Source organism: Chrysochloris asiatica, unplaced genomic scaffold (genome assembly GCF_000296735.1).
Source record: "Chrysochloris asiatica unplaced genomic scaffold, ChrAsi1.0 scaffold00054, whole genome shotgun sequence".
Classification (NCBI taxonomy): Eukaryota; Metazoa; Chordata; class Mammalia; order Afrosoricida; family Chrysochloridae; genus Chrysochloris; species Chrysochloris asiatica.
In genome coordinates, this window is record NW_006408572.1 from 437058 (window position 1) to 453439 (window position 16382).

The 16382-nt window shown below is 40.8% G+C and overlaps 1 protein-coding gene across 1 annotated transcript in view; it reads left to right on the top strand.

The window, feature by feature from the left end:
* Positions 1 to 2516: 2516 nt before the first annotated feature.
* CPD (carboxypeptidase D) overlaps positions 2517 to 16382 on the top strand; it is a 73765-nt gene continuing 59899 nt past the window's right edge. Inside the window, exons 1-2 of the mRNA XM_006863201.1 lie at positions 2517 to 3304; positions 9615 to 9862. Coding sequence (XP_006863263.1) covers positions 2574 to 3304; positions 9615 to 9862 — 979 coding nt within the window. The 5' untranslated portion in view covers positions 2517 to 2573. The remainder of the gene's footprint in view (positions 3305 to 9614; positions 9863 to 16382) is intronic.

Below are 16382 nucleotides of genomic sequence, written 5' to 3' on the forward strand. Positions count from 1 at the left end.
CCATGATGTCAGTGGTTCAAACCCACCAGTTATTCCTTGGAAACTCTTTGCAGGATCGCTGTGTGTCAGAACCAACTTGACAGCACTTAGTAACAGCAAACCTTGCTGATTGGTGGTGCATCTGGTTAATGCATTTGGCTGTTAACTGAAATGTTGGAAGTTCAAATTCACCCAGAGATGCCTTGGAAGAAAGGTCTGGTGATCTGCTTCTGAGAAATCAGCCATGGAAAAGCTTATGGAGCACAGACCTAGTCACACACACCCTGAAGCAGGGCAGACTCAGTGACAATTGTTTTTATACTTTTGGAATGCCTGCAAGTTGCTTAGATTACAATGTGGGGTCAGCTGTTTCCAGATCCTGTTCACTTTCCCTCCTAAAGGTCTTCTGAATTCATTTCCTTCTATCTCTATTGACCTAATTAAAGGCTTGTTGTGTCCTGCAGTGGAGTCCTGGTGTGGTGCTGTGGGTTAATGCACCAGACTGTAAAGCCAAGATTGAACTGCAAGGTTGGCAGTTCAAGCTCATCAGCTGCTCCTCAGAAACCCTATACAGGGTCATTTAGAATCAATGGCCCTTAACAACTATATGTCTTCTTGGATTATATCTTCCTCATCGGTCTTTTTGCCCCAAGTCTTAGATCTTCCACTGTATAGGCTCCTGGTTTAGAAGGATTTTTCTAAACTAGCTTAAAATTCACCAATGGTTCCCCAATCCTTCTAAATCAAGTATGCTCCCAGGATCCTGGCTCGAAAGACTCTTTGGGTCTTAGTCCAGCTTTTCTGTCTGTTTCCATGTTGCCTCCCGACCTGTAAGCCCCTTTACACTAGGATTACTGATCTTTGTATAGTTCCCAGAGCATGCAATGTTTACTCCCAAGCCTTGCAGCCTTCTGTTATTGCTCCTCCTTCTGCCCAGAGTCCCTCATCTCCCCCACCCCCCCACTCCCCAGTCTCTCTTTACATCGTCCTCCTCCTCAGGTGAAATAAGGTTTCCTTCACCCATGCCGTGCTCTCATATGTCTCTTGCAGTACTCATCACAGACTGCATCAAAGTTAGAAGCCCTTGTGGTATAATGGTTAAGTACTCATCTGCTAACTGAAAAGGTCAGTGGTTGAAACACACCAGATACTCCTTGGGAGAAAAATGTTGACAGTTTGCTTTTGTGTAGATTTAAAACCCTAGAAACTCTATGGGGCAGTTTACTCTGTAATTACTGGTTATGAGTCAGGCTGCTAACCTCAAGGTCAGCAGTTCGAAACTACCAGCCGTTCCTCAGGAGAAAGATGAGGCTTTCTGTTCCCATAAAGATTTACAGCCTGGGAAACCTTATACAGGGTCACTATAAGTCAGAATCAACTCCACCGCACATAACCACTACCAACCATAAGGTTGCTATGAGTTGTAATCACCTCAAAGGCAATGGAGACATTGAGTCTCTAGGCAGAAAACGGATTGCTTCTCGGTCTGATGATACATGGTAGTTGCTCAACAAATACCTGATAAATTAATCTATGAACTCTTTACTGGTCATATTCTGGAGTTCAATCATAGTTCAGGAAAAGGACCTTGAAATTGCCTGGTTCTGACAGAAGAAAATACAAGTTATTGTAATTGTGTTAGATGGGTAGAATTTCACACCCAATAAATGAATTGTGAGGTTTTGTGTTTCTTCACCTAAGTAATTACAGCCTACTTTAAAGACCAGTTTAAATGACCTCCCCTCTAGACTTTATAACATATTGTGTTTGTCAGTTTTGGCAAAAGCAAGAGTTTTCATCAATGTTAAGCCTGTTGACAAAGTCATTCTAAGGCCACAGTTAAACGTACAACTTGCTCAAAAGAGGTGTGAGAGGTGGGCAAGTGAACTTGAATGAAATTTGTCTGGAACTAGTTGCAGTGAAAAAAACCTGGGTGACACAAAGGGACCTACTACCTTAAAGATTTTTTTCTAACTAAAAACTGGAACCGACTACCTCTAGTGGGACAGTGGGCCTTCCACCACTCCAAGTGTCCCACCCTCTTCAACCACATGTTGGGCGACTCCGGCAGAAAGGCTGAAAAGGGGATTGGGCTAAAATGTCCTTTGACTCTTGGAACATAGATTCTTCCGAACCTCTTGATTTTTTCGTGTCCTTTGATTCTTTCGAACCTTTTTGATTTTCGGTTCTAAGCGTTAAAGTGCTGCAGGGGAGATAAAGCCTACAACAAAGAAGGGAGGGGAGCTACTATGAGTATGCAGAGAAAAAGGGATGAGAATTCAAGAAGAGAAGCCCCAAAGAAGAGATTGAGCGACTAAAGGAGAAGCGAAGCAAATGCAGAAGAGGAAAAAGGGAGCGAGCAAAGAGAAGAGCAAACTAGTCTCGGACAGTGGGAGGCACGCCCAAAGGGAAACAGGCTGCTTTAAGAACAGCTCCGCCCAGCCCTGGCGTGACGCTACAGCAGGCCCGTCGGCGATTGGCTGATTCCGGAGGGCGGGATGGGGTTGCTAGGCGCGGAAGGGATCCGGCTGGCCCCGGCTGCCCGGAGCGCGGAGCCGCGGGAGCGGAGCCGGGGTTAGCGGCGCTGCTAGAAGATGGCGAGCGGCTGGGACTCGCGGCCCCCTTGGCGGCCGGGGCGCTTCACGCAGCTGCTGCTGTGCCTGCTGCTGCTGAGGAGCCCGGCCCAGGCGGCGCACATCAAGAAGGCGGAGGCAACGACGACGACGACCAGCGCGGGTGCCCAGGCGGCTGAGGGCCAGTTCGACCGCTACTACCACGAAGAGGAGCTGAGCTCCGTGCTGAGGGAGGTGGCCTCTGGGTCCCCGGGCCTGGCTCGCCTCTTCAGCATCGGCCGTTCGGTGGAGGGCCGGCCGCTGTGGGTTCTGCGCCTCACTGCGGGCCTGGAGCCGCCGCTCTCAGACGGCGACGCGGGGCCCGACGCGGCGGGGCCGCTAGTGCCCGGCCGGCCGCAAGTGAAGCTCGTGGGCAACATGCACGGCGACGAGACCGTGTCGCGCCAGGTGCTGGTCTACTTGGCCCGCGAGCTGGTGGCCGGCTACCTCCGCGGAGACCCGCGCCTCGTCCGTCTGCTCAACACCACCGACGTGTACGTGATGCCCAGCCTTAACCCCGATGGTTTTGAGCGCGCCCGCGAGGGCGACTGCGGCCTCGGTGACGGCGACCCGCCCGGACCCACCGGCCGCGACAACAGCCGTGGCCGCGACCTCAACCGCAGCTTCCCGGACCAGTTCCGCAGCGGAGAGCCCCCGGCCCTGGACGACGTGCCTGAGGTGCGCGCCCTTATCGACTGGATCCGCAGGAACAAGTGAGTGTCGCCCCACGCCCCGCCCCATCCACGTGTGCCCCCTACCACCCTTAGGTGCCCCAGCAATGCTTGCGGATCTGGGGGGGAAGGACTGGGACAGAGCTCAGGCCACATACCTTTCTGCCCGCTAATTGGCAGAGCAATTTTGCCTAGAGGCTGCCATTTGTTTGTTCAAGGGATGCAGGAAGAGAGCTTTGGCTGGAGAGGTGACGCTTCTTCCTGGCAGTCTAGTCCCTGGTCCTCGAGGACCATAGAATATGAGCGATGGAAGAAGTATCCTCACTTAGCATGGTAACCTAGGTCAGCTCACCCATTTCGTAGATAAGCTGTTATTAGTAGTAGTATGGGCACAGTGCTAGGTAAGCCCTTACCCTAGACTGCAGTGTTAGCCACCACCTGATGAGATGGACATCATCAGGGTCCCTGTTTTGCACACGGGGTCATTGAGGGTCAGATTGGTTAATTCACTTACAGTGTAGCCCGGATTTGGACTCAGGCAGATTGCTTTTAACAGCCAAGGGGGAGACTGCAGCCTAGAAATATGGTCATTGATACCCGCAGGGTCTTTCTCCTAGACATTTGACAGACACTGGTTCAGCTCTTCTGTCTTTACCTCTGACTCAACTAAGGAGCATGTGACTATGGTTGGAGAACTTGCACAAATCTGGAATCCGTGAGCAGCTTGATTTTAGACTTTGGGGAGGTTTTCTGATGCCATCTGTTCACTTTATGAGTGGGCCAGGCCTGAGTGGCTCATTGCCACACTTAGGACTCAACTTCAGTGTTATTACTTTGTGAGATTTAAAATATTAAAAAGTAGCAGCATGAGGACCTCAAACAACATGTGTAACAAGAGAATATTGTAAATCGTACATATGAGGTGTGTTTATGTACCTAGTTATACGTTACAGGAATTGCTCCCACTAGCATGGATCATCTCTGTGGAAGAGGTAGAACTTGAACTGAGTCTTGAAAGATGGGTAGGATTTTCGGCAGAAAGGAGGAGGAAAAGAATAAAGGAAGCGAGACCTTACTCCTGATGGAATAGTGTCTGAGGTGAGCATTCACCTCTTCCCTTTTTCAAGATTAGCTTTTGAGCATACCCACATTTGTGTCTCTTTGGAAGGCTTGTAAAGCAGCAATAGTGAGTCTATCCATCTTGATTTGATTGACAGATAAGATAAAGGTAGTAATTAGCAAAGGCATTTTTCTATGAGACTTGAAATCATTTCTTTGAGATTTCAGTCTTATACAGCAGATCTTGAAAACATGTGGCTATGTTTTCACTTTACTTTCCCCTTTAAGATTCCTATTTCATTGCACCTGTGATTTTAGGAAGATTTCTTTTCGTTCAAATATAATCATATCACAACCCCTGAACATCTTCATTAGAAGTATGACTTTGGTATGCTATTGTTGAGTGCCACTCAGTTAGTTCCGACTTACAGCAACCCTGCATAGGGTTTCCAAGGCTTTTAAAATGAGCAGAAAACCTCATCTTTCTCGAGTTGCCAACCTTATGGTTCACAGTCCAGTGCTTACCATATGGAGCCATCGCACTCCTTTGGCTTTGGTATGTAGTTTATTAAGTCAGAAGCTGTGATGGCCAGACTTTTCTGAGATGATAGATACATCAAGTGAACTTGTTTGAATTGCTTAAATGATGTATTTTAAATGTTCTGTCATGAACATTAATGGACATAAATTTAAGGACTAGATTTTCCTCTTCAGTATTAGTTCTTGTTGTGACCAAAAATAAAAAAAAGTTTTCTCTTAATGCAAGTCACCTTGAGACTATACTGAAAGCTTTGAACTTTAAGTGTGGATCCAAAAATTTCCTTTCTGGTTAACTCTTTCATATCAATTGAATAGGAGTTCTTGAACAGGAATGATCACAGGTTACAGTCTGAGCTGGTTAGGTCAGTGATAGGAATGTGTGTGGATTTTTAAAGCCCACGTGTGTCGGTTGGTATTACACAGAACAGTTTTGTTCTGAGCCTATAACTCTGAAAAAACCTACTGCCATTGAGTTGAGTCTGACTCATAGTGACCCCACTGAACAAATAAAACTGCTCTGTAGGGTTTCTGAGACTGTAAATCTCTATGGAAACCTTCACCCAATTCACAATAAAAAGTTAAAACAATCTCTATGGAAGCAGACTGCTTCATCTTTCTTCTTTAGAGCTCTGGTATCATAGTGGTTACGAATCGGGCTGCTAACCTCAGGGTCAGTTCGAAACTACCAGCTGTTCCGTGGGAAAAAGATGAGACTTTCTGCTCCAGTAAAGATTTACAGCCTCAGAAACCCTGTACAGGGTCACTATGAGTCGGAACCGACTCCATGGCACATAACAACAACAAACGGTTCAAACTACTGACCTGTTGGTTAGCAGTCAAACACTTAACCCACTGTGCCACTAGGGCTCATTTCTGTGGCTATAAATTACCCCAGTGTTCAGTATAACAAAATATTCTTCAATAACAGAAAACATTGATATGTGCATAAAATTAAAAACACAAGCAAACGCCCAATTTGAGATTTTACTTTTATTTCTTGAATTGCCAACCTTGTGCTTCATAGTCCAGTGCTTATCCTTTATGTCTTCCAGTGAGGTTTTTTTGTCCCATTGATATTTTAATATTTGTAGACTCTCGTTTATATTTTGATATATTTAGAAGCCACCTTAAATCTTCGATGATGGATGATACATGAAACTGAAGTATCAAGTTTGAGGACCCTTGAGAGAACTGACTTGACTAGAAACCATAAAATGTCTTTCACGTACTATTGTAGTTGATATGAAATGTTGGTTTGACAAAGTGGTATACTTATAGCCACTGTCACTTTCTCTTGAAATCCTCATTATTAGAATGGCATTAGTACTTTAAAAACTGTAATTAGAATAAGGAAAACAAATTTAATTTCATCCCTCAAGTAGATTGCAAGTATTGTTTAATTGTTTTAAGATTATTTGTTTAGGCATTTTAATAATATTTCTGAGAAATATTATAAGAAATGTCAAGCAGTGAAAAACAGTATTTAGAAGAGAATCCTGGATTTTAATGAAAAATATGCAATTAAAGTAGCTTGCTTCACTTACGTAGTGTATTCTGCTATCCATTTTATTCCTCTAGAATAGGAACTCCTGAGGGTTTAGTTGCTTTTTTGTTGTTGTTGTTATTGTTACTTATGTGTATCCCTGGTGCCTAGAACCATGTTGCACATAATTGATGCTCAAAAATGCGTTGCTGAATGATGATTGCCTGAACTGGACAGCCTTCTTGTGACATCTCCCAAGTCAATGGGGTAAAAGCACTTTAATTATTGTAGGCACATGCACCAGAAAGTAATTTGTTAAAACCTTAGTTTGGAGGAAACATGGAGATATTTTAGAATACTAGATTATGTACTTGAAGCTTCAGTTTCTATAGCATTCTATCACCCCCAGGCTGACAGTGGAAACGAGGAGGGGAATGAGCGTATGTACAGCCATGATTCCCTAACAGGAGTTTTTGAACATTTGTTGAGCAGGTATAAAGCAGTCACTATGCTAGAAGATGTTTCTCGAGTTTTATTTCATTCTCATAACAACCCTGGGAAGCAGGTAGCATTAATCCCCATTTAACAGATGTGGGAGAAACTCTGAGGTTCAGTGAATTTAGAGGCAGTAACTTCTGATCTGTTTTCCCAGGTGCTTGCAAACAGTCACACAATCAGCTGCTGACTGAAAGATTGAAGGTTTGAGTCATTGAGCCTACCCAGAGACCACCTCAGAAGAAAGGCTTGGCACTTTAATTATAGAAATATAAAAAATTCAATCATTGAAAATTTTATGGGGTACTGTTTTACTCTGACGCACGTGGGGTCACTGTGAATCAGAACTGACTCCACAGCAACAGGTTTTTTTATTTCTGTTTTTTCAAACTTCTGATCCTGTTGATGATGAGTGAGAGATCCGGGAGACCTACTGTTCTTATCCAGGTTTGTCTGCTTCCAAAACCTGTGCTACACCAAATGCCATTCTCCCTTGTATCTGGAAGGGTGCTAATTATAAGCATATTAGTTTTTAAGTAGTCTTTTTTCATAGTTTGCTCTAGTGGTATTTAATCACTGTCATTATTGGCTAGGTTCTATCTTCTAATAAACAGACTCAGTGTTACAAGTAATTTTCTTTGTCTGATCTCCTCTGATACAATACTGATTATATTTAACCTTTCAAGTTAAACAAATGATAGGTTTAATTTTCTTTTAGGCAGGTTTAATTTTCTTTCAGGCATATAGAAAGTAATGTTACGTATTAACCTTCTTTAGAATTTGTGTAGGCCAATTAATTTTAACTACTGAAAGGCAGAAGCAAGACAATCAATTTAAAGTATACAGAGAAGTGTTTCTTCTCTACTCATAGTAATGGTTTGTACTGTTATGTGAAGAAAAGTTGCATAAATTGGACATAAGCATGTTTTGCCTTTAGTTTTTATCATAAAAGGAGTTTTGCAATATTTATATATCTATGTTGTTGTTATGTGCCATTGAGTTCACAATGACCCTATAGGACAGGAAAGTACTGCCTCTTAGGATTTCCTAACTCTATCTATACAGGGTTGGTGGAGCTCTGGTGATATACTGTAGGATAAGCACTGGACTGCTAACTGCAAAGTTGGTTGTTCAAACTCACGAGCTACTCCTCGGAAACCTTATACAGGGTTGCTCTGAGTCAACAGCATTAGCAACAACAGTCTTTACTGAAAGGAGCCCTAATGGTCTGCTGTAACCAAAAGGTGGGCAGATTCAAAACTACCAGCCGCTTTGCAGGAGAAAGATGAACAAGATTACCTGCTTCCGTAAAGTTTGGTTTGGTTCTGAAATCTTTACCAAAGCAGACTCCCACATCTTTTTCCCATGGAGCAGCTGGACCAGATGAGTGATTAATCATTGTACCAGCAGGACTCCTTTATATGTCTATAAATTGGACCAAATTATAAATTGATTCACATAAAAGTTGTTGTTAAGCACCGTTGAGTCCGTTCCAACTCACAGAGACTCTATATAGGGTTTTGCAGCTGGTAAGTTTGAACTCCCAGCCTTGTGGTTTGCAGTCCAGTGCTGATCCTACAGCACCACACCAGAAATCCTATTAAAAGTAGAAACATTAAAAAAAAAAAAAAATGTTTCTTTTGTGGGAGTAGCCTTGTCTCCAGGTCAATTTCTTTTTAGTGACCCAGTCAGAAACTTAGAGAGCTGCTTCTGCAGTGATACCATGGAGTAGTAGTCTTTGATGTGTAATTTTTTTTCTCTGAAAACAACTCACTGAATTAGGTCACCACCCACAGATCTTCTCAGCTGTACTTTCTGTGTTAAGAATGTGAATTTAATACATTGTAAGGCAAAACACATCCTGTTTTAGATTAGACTTCCTATCTTAAAAATTTTCTTTAGGCAGTAAGTGTAAGAAACATAAAACTTAATAACCTGTCTCATGTATTCAGTGAATATTTGTATCAGCCATACTGTCTGTAAAATTGACACTGTGAAATACATCTGTTAGGTTGAACTATATGAAATTGTTATTTTTATAGGTCAGAAAATGATCAGTTGTTGGCAGATTCATATTGTCCAGCCTAATCAGATGTTCCTAAAACATTAATTTATACCAGGGGACTTCAAAAAGTTCATGGGGAAATAAAATGGAAAGATAGTGGAATTTATTCATGAACTTTTTGAAGCTCCCTACTAGTATGTTGGAGTCGTGGTGTGGGCATTGGACTTTTTAACCACAAGGTCGATGGTTCAAACCCATCAACTGCTTCTTGGAAACCCTATACAGGTTTGCTAAGAGTTGAAACTGACTCAGTGGCACTTAACAATAACAACTACTACTGTATTAGGAGTCCTGGTGTGGTGGTGTGGGTTAATGTGCTGGACTGCAAGGTCAGTTTGAATTGTAAGGTTGGTAGTTCAAGCTCACCAGCTGCTGCTTGGAAACCCTATACAGGGTCACTATGAGTCGGAACCAACTCGACGGTACTTAATAACTACTGTATTATTCAGTTGCATTTTCAACGGTGGCAAAGTTCTTTAAATTTACTTGAGGGTAGCTTGAATCATAAAAAACTAACTAAAATTGTTAAATTGATAATTCTTTCCATTTTCTGGTTTTGGTGGTTTGCTTATCATAGCTATTAGAATTGTCTCCTAGATCTCCAAGAGGGATATCTGAGTTCATTGATGAAAGATGGTGTGGAATTTTTAAGTGCATTTTGTTTTCAGTGCCTCTTTTTAGTGATAGATGATTTGGTTGTATTTCCAAAGGTTTGTGCTTTCTGGAAATCTGCATGGTGGCTCAGTGGTAGCAAGCTATCCTTTTGATGATTCTCCAGAACACACAGTCACTGGAATTTATAGCAAAACCTCAGATGATGAAGTCTTTAAATATTTGGCAAAAGCATATGCGTCAAACCACCCCATCATGAAAACGGGTGCACCTCATTGTCCTGGAGATGAAGATGAAACTTTCAAAGATGGGATCACGAATGGAGCACACTGGTATGATGTAGAAGGTATGTAAAACACTGAACTTGCTGTTTTTCCCCTTGTTTATTTAATGTTCTTACATATACTCTGAGTTGTAAAGAGAAATTCTTATTTTTTTAATCTTATTTTTATTTTGAAATTTTCAAAACTACAGTAAAGTTAAAAGACTACTCATGTATCATCATTTTGATTTAACAAATTTTACCACATTCTCCACCTCTTTCCTCTCCTTCTCTTACTGCCTTCACATAGAGTCTTTTGCCAAACCATCTAAAAATAGTACTTCAGTATGCATGTCCTAAGTACAGAGACATTCTCTTTTTTTTTTTTCTGTGATGATATCGATTTTCTTTTTTTTAAATTAATTAATTAATTTATTTTTTAATTAAATGTTTTTATTTTGGATTGAGTGAAAGTTTACAGGGCACATCATCAGCTTCACATTCAACCATTCATATGGCTTGTTTCATTACATTGATTATTATCCCCTCCATACATCATCAGTTAACAGTGTTTCTCTCTATCCTCTTTAGCTTTTTTTTTTGATGGGGGGGACTTGCCTTTTTGGAATTTACAGTCTCGGCTTTTAGGGAAGGTTTTTACATTTGTCTGTGGATATCCAGGGCTCATGTATGAGATTACTAACAAGCATTACTGAATAATCAGATGAGGGACAGTTTGCTATGTCTACTAGGTAGCTAAAGTCTGATCCTCAGAGCCTATGGTTTGGACGGTCAACAACGCTTGGGCCCACAGGGGCTTGACCTCCTGACCCGGTCTGCACGGTCTGCATCCGAATCCTCCTTATTTATTGTTTGTTTAAGGGACGCTGCCTGTCTTAGGCGGTCAGTGCAAATTCCTCAGCAGAGACATTCTCTTGAACAAACCATTACTATAACTGAGAAATCAATGATAAGTTATATGTAAATTATATATATATCAGTTATAAAAATGTATATAATTCTCTGTATATTTCAGTTATATAGAGATCAATAATAATTTACTATCATCCCACATATTATCCATAAGTTAAATTTCCCTTATTATTAAAATATCCTTTTATAGTTCCTTTTCTTTCTGTCTTAGGGTCCAGTCAAGGTTCTTGTGTCTCCTTAGTTTTACCAGTGTAAGTCCTGTCAACTCCTTCTTTTCTTTATTATGGTGCATCCTTTGAAGAACCCTCTGGAATGTCCCATATGCTGTATTTTGTTACTTTTTTCATGTCAGATTTTTCAGCAAGAATGTTATATAGATTTTATCACATTGTATTATATCAGATTGCAAGTGGTCTATTTGGACAGCTTGGTTAATGTGGTGACCACCAGATCGCTCCCTTTTATATAAAAGCACATTTTCTTTTTGTATTTTAGTCAAGTGGTATGGTCATAGAATGTTGTTTTAAAGATAGTTGTTAAAGGAAGCTTAAATTGTGTATCTTTTCTTTTTAAATGTTATGAAAACAGCTATTTTTTAATCATTTAGTATCCTTTGATGAGCTGCTTTTTTTGTTTTTATGCATAGACTTTACTTTATTGAAAGCAAGTAGAGGTACAAGTCAGTCCTTGGAAATGTCATCAGTATAAACCTTTTCTCTTCTTAGAATCAGCCAATGGTGAAATTAGGCCTTAGGTCTACCTTAACCTTTTCAATGGCAGTTAGTCACGTTTAAATGCCTTAATAACATTTCTCTTAATGGACCTTTATTTAAGTCTTCCTTTGACTTTTTATGTCAAGTTTTGTGTCCCCAAATTGAGTCCTAAATTTGAGGACTTGATGCCTTTTAGAGTTTTCTGATCCTGCTGTAGTTTCCACCAGTGTTTCTTGTATATAACAGGGATCCACAGAGATGTTTTAAATATTTAGAAGCCAAATGTTCATCCTATAACAGTTAGAAGTGATTTGAAAATCCTTTAAAGTTACTTCTAGACCAGAATATTTAATGTTGAATGTCATTTCAGTCTTCATCAAATATATGTGGGACTTCAGAAAATTTGTGGAAAAACTATATTTTTCCATGAACTTTTTGAAACCCCTTCATATTTAACAAAACCTGAGTTTGTGAACTGGTTGTTCTGTGATATAATCAAGTTGCCTCATTAATTTGAAATTTTATTATGTAAAACAATAGGCTGAAAAATAATTTTGTACTTTGGAAAAATTTTAAATGGTTAGAAAGTACTTAACAATTGATTAACAAAGACATTATCTGTACTATACTATTAAAAATAATAATAAATAAATCGGTTGCTTTCAAAGAAAGTAAATGTACTTTGGTGCTAAGACCCAGAGATTACTTGGTTAAGCCAGTTATCAGATTTTTCTGATTCTTCAAACATTTGGCAAAGATGCAACATATGTTGCTGCTTGTGCAACTGTTCATTATTTTTATGGACATAAAATTTTCTCCTGTTTCCGCTGAAATGGCAGACATGTTTTATGCTGTTTCTACTATGTTGTTGTTAAGTGTTGTCAAGTTTGTTCCTATTCATAGAGACCTTATATAGGGTTTTTGAGGAGCTGCTGGTTGGTTTGAACCACCAAGCTAGCAGTTAGCAATCGAATCCTATTCTTAACAGCGTCACACCAAGACTCCATTTCTGCTACAGCTAGCTTATTTCTCTTCATACTGCCGAAAATACCAAGGATTTTCTCCTTAAAGACAAAGCTGTAGTAATTCCAGTAGTTTCAACAAAGCAAGTTCATTTTGTTTATATTCTGTGGGGTTGCAGTGAGTAAAATGTTGTAAAACCTTGTGACCTGGCATATATTCAAACCTGGATGTCCTAGAGTAACTTTACTGAGTTTCTTCTGTAAGATGTATTTTGGAATTCTACATCAAAGAAGTATAAACTTTTAGAGCTGAGCATGAATCTATTGATCAATTAACTCTCTTGTTCATTGGCATTTAAGACCTAAAAGAGGAAACAATTTGTGCAAGAGTGTGTAATCATTTAGCAAATATTTACTGAGCACCTGCCACGTCTCAGACACTGGTTGGTGATGAGGATACAGAATGAGCCAAACAGAAAGTTCCTGCTCTGAAGGCTCAGACAGTTTATTAGTAGTGGATCGTGTGAGGGGAATCTGGCCCTCAACACCTCAGCTTCATTGATAGGTTTAAGTCAGGATATTTAGTTGCCTGAAGGAGCTCTGGTTACAAATTGGGCTGCGAACCGCAAGGTCAGCAGTTCGAAACTACCAGTTGCTCCCCAGGAGAAAGATGAGGCTTTCTGCTCCCGTAAAGATTTACAGCCTCGAAAACCCTGTTCAGGGTCGCTATGGGTTGGAACCGACTCGATGGCACTTAACAACAACAACAGCAACATCTAGTTGCCTGAGTCATGTGGGTGGGCCTTGCTGCTATCACCATGTCTCAAACTTGCAGAATTGTCTAAGGAATGACCAATCTTAATAAGGCCTATGAATAGTAACGCTCCTCTGTTGAATCCTGTTACTGTGAGAGCCTAAGCTACACTCCTTCAGGGAACAAGCCACTATTTTTTTTCTTTTTAAAGTCACAGGATGCTGATTTGCATGGCTTTGTGTACCATTCTTCTTTTATCTCTAGTTTTAAAGATATTATGAAAATCAGTTGATGATTTCATACCTGTATTTCAAAGTAAATATAATGAACCTGAACAGTAGTTTTAGGTTAACTTTTAGGGATTGCCCTCTTTATACTTATTTGTTGTTGTTAAGTGCTGTGGAGTCGGTTCTGACTCATAGTGACCCTGTACAGGGTTTCCGAAGCTGTAAATCTTTATGGGAGCAGAAAACCTCTTCTTTCTCCCACAGAGTGGCTGTTAGTTTTGAACTGCTGACTTTAAGATTCGCATCCCAATTTGTAATCACTATGCTACCAGAGCTTCTCAACTTACAGATGTTGAAAAAGGGCAGGTAATTAATTGCAATGATAAGAACAGATGTCACAGTTTTGTATAGGCTTGTTGTACTGTGGTGGCTTGTGAGTTGCTGTGATTCTGAAGAGCTATGCCACCAGTATTTAAATACCAGCAGGGTCACCCATGGTGGACAGGTTTCAGATGAGCTTCCAGACGAAGACAGACTAGGAAGAAGGAGTGACGAACTACTTCCAAATATTTAGTCCCTGAAAACCTTATGAATAGCAGAGAAATATTGTCAGATATAGTGCCAGAAAATGAATACCTCAGGTTGGAAGGCACTCAAAATGCGACTGGGGAAGAGCTGCCTCCTCAAAGTAAAGTTGACCGTGCTGGCTCCTTGGAGGCCAAGATGGCCAAACTTCGTCACTCATACTTCTGACATAATGTCAGGAGGGTCCATCGCTGGAGAAGGATATCATGTTTGGTAAGGTGGAGGGTCAGAGAAAAAGAGGAAGACCCCCAATGAGATGGACTGGCCAAGTGGCAGCATTGATGGACTCAAGTGTGGCAACAGTAGTGAGGTTGGCCCAGGATCAGGCAGTGTTTTGTTCTGCTGTGCATAGGGTCACTATGAGTCGGTACCCACTTGATGACACCTAACAACAACAGCAATTTAGGAGCACATTAGAATGCAGTGCAATATAGAATTAAGAGCAAGACTTTGGAATATTACTGCCTTAGATTTGAATTCCAGCTTTGTGTACACATGTATGTGTATATAAGAGATAAATTGAGATCCACTACTTTTGAACAAATAATTTCTCTAAGCCTTAATGCTTACATATATAAAAAATTAAGATTTGGACTGCAAGGTTGGTTAGAACCACAGGGTCTGTGGTTCAAACTAATCAGCCGCTCCTTGGAAACCCTATACAGGGTCGCTATGAATCAGAACTGACTCCACGGCACTTAATGACCTCAGGTTTATGAGTGTCAAAAGATACCATGTATGGAAGCACTAGCCCATTACTGCTTAGCTCTACTAGAATTTAATCTCCATGAGAGTATGAATTTTTCCCCCCAGTTTTTTTTGTATTTGTAACACATAAAATTATACATGGTATATAGAAGGTGTACAGTAAGTCTTATCTTTTCAATTCTGTTTCATACCATTGTTTTAAACAGCTGTCTGACCCCATTGACATATTTTACAACCCATTGATGGATCATAATATGCAGTTTGGAAAAAAATGCTATTCGTGATCACCCACCTTACTGTCAACTTGATTTATTTTCAACTTCTAAGGAGAGATAAAATGTTCTACAACTTGTATGGATAAAATATTTTACAAGTAATAACTTACAACTTGTGTTTTTCTTTTTAGATTGCCTTCTCTATCACATTAAGAATTGAGATAGGAAATTGGTAAAAAATATGGTTGTCAGGAGTATGTGTTGCTAATATGAGTCGACATGTTTCATAATTGGTCGGAACAGCTGCCAGGCTTCATATTTATTTCTTTTGAAGTCACTACTAACTTGGGCTTAATTTGGAGGAACAGATTTGAGGCATTAGACACTAATGACCAGAGGAATTGTGAGATGATATCAAGAGTATCATACGTAAAGGAAGCAAAAGGTCATTAAAAAGACAGGAAAGAAAAGACAAAAATTAATGCCAGAAGAGACTCTGAAACTTGCTTTTGTATGTAGAAAAGCTAAAGTGACTGGAAGAAATGAAATAAAAGAGCTGAGCAGAAATTTTCAAAGGGCAGTTTATGAAGACAAAGTAAAGTATTATAATGAAATGCGCAAAGACCTGAAGTCAGAAAACCAAAAAGGAAAAACATCCTCAGCATTTCTTTCTTTTTTTTTTTTTAGAAGTTTTTTTTGTGTGGTTTACATGGAAGAATATCAGTTTTACTTTATCCTGCCATATTTCGTTTCATTGCAATAATTACAATCCCCTCCATATATCATCAAATAACCAAAGGGTACACCCCTCAGGCCCCCCCCCCCGGCCGTCAGCACACAGCCCCTCTCCCTCCCTGAGTTCAGTGTTCTCAGCTGCTCCTCCTTCTGTCCATGTCATCATCTCTGTCTCCATCTCTGGCGTCTCTGCCAATCTGAGTAGGGTGCCACTCTCTGCTCTTCTCACTTGATGGTCCCAGGGACCTCCACTCCTGGGCTGCAAAATCAGTCACTCCCCCCCTTTTGTCAAAAAACATCTACCTCTATATTTCCTACCCTCACAGTCAGTCCTGATGGCAATTATTCACTATTACACCACAAGAGTCTTATACCCATTTTCTTTCGCCAGCCCAGTCCCAACATATTGGAAATCATTCAGTGGAGATTCTACCTTCCCCTGCCCCATCTGGAACTAGGCTTCTTCTTGAAAGCTTGTAAGCCAGTCACTTCTTGCCTTACTAGCCCTCCCCCAACCCCATTTTGGGTAACCAGTGTCTAAGTAGCCCATCCCTGTCAACCCTGTGTACTGAGGAGGTGAGAGTGATCCTTGCTGTAAAGATTTATTCCCTTTTTTGAGTTATAACATCCATGTTGTTGTCAAGTGCTGTCGAGTCAGTTCCAACCCATAGTGACCCTGTATAGGGTTTCTGAGGAGCTTGAACTGCTGACCTTGCAGTTCAAATGGTTTTGCAGTCTGGTGCATTAACCCACAGCACCACACCAGGACTCC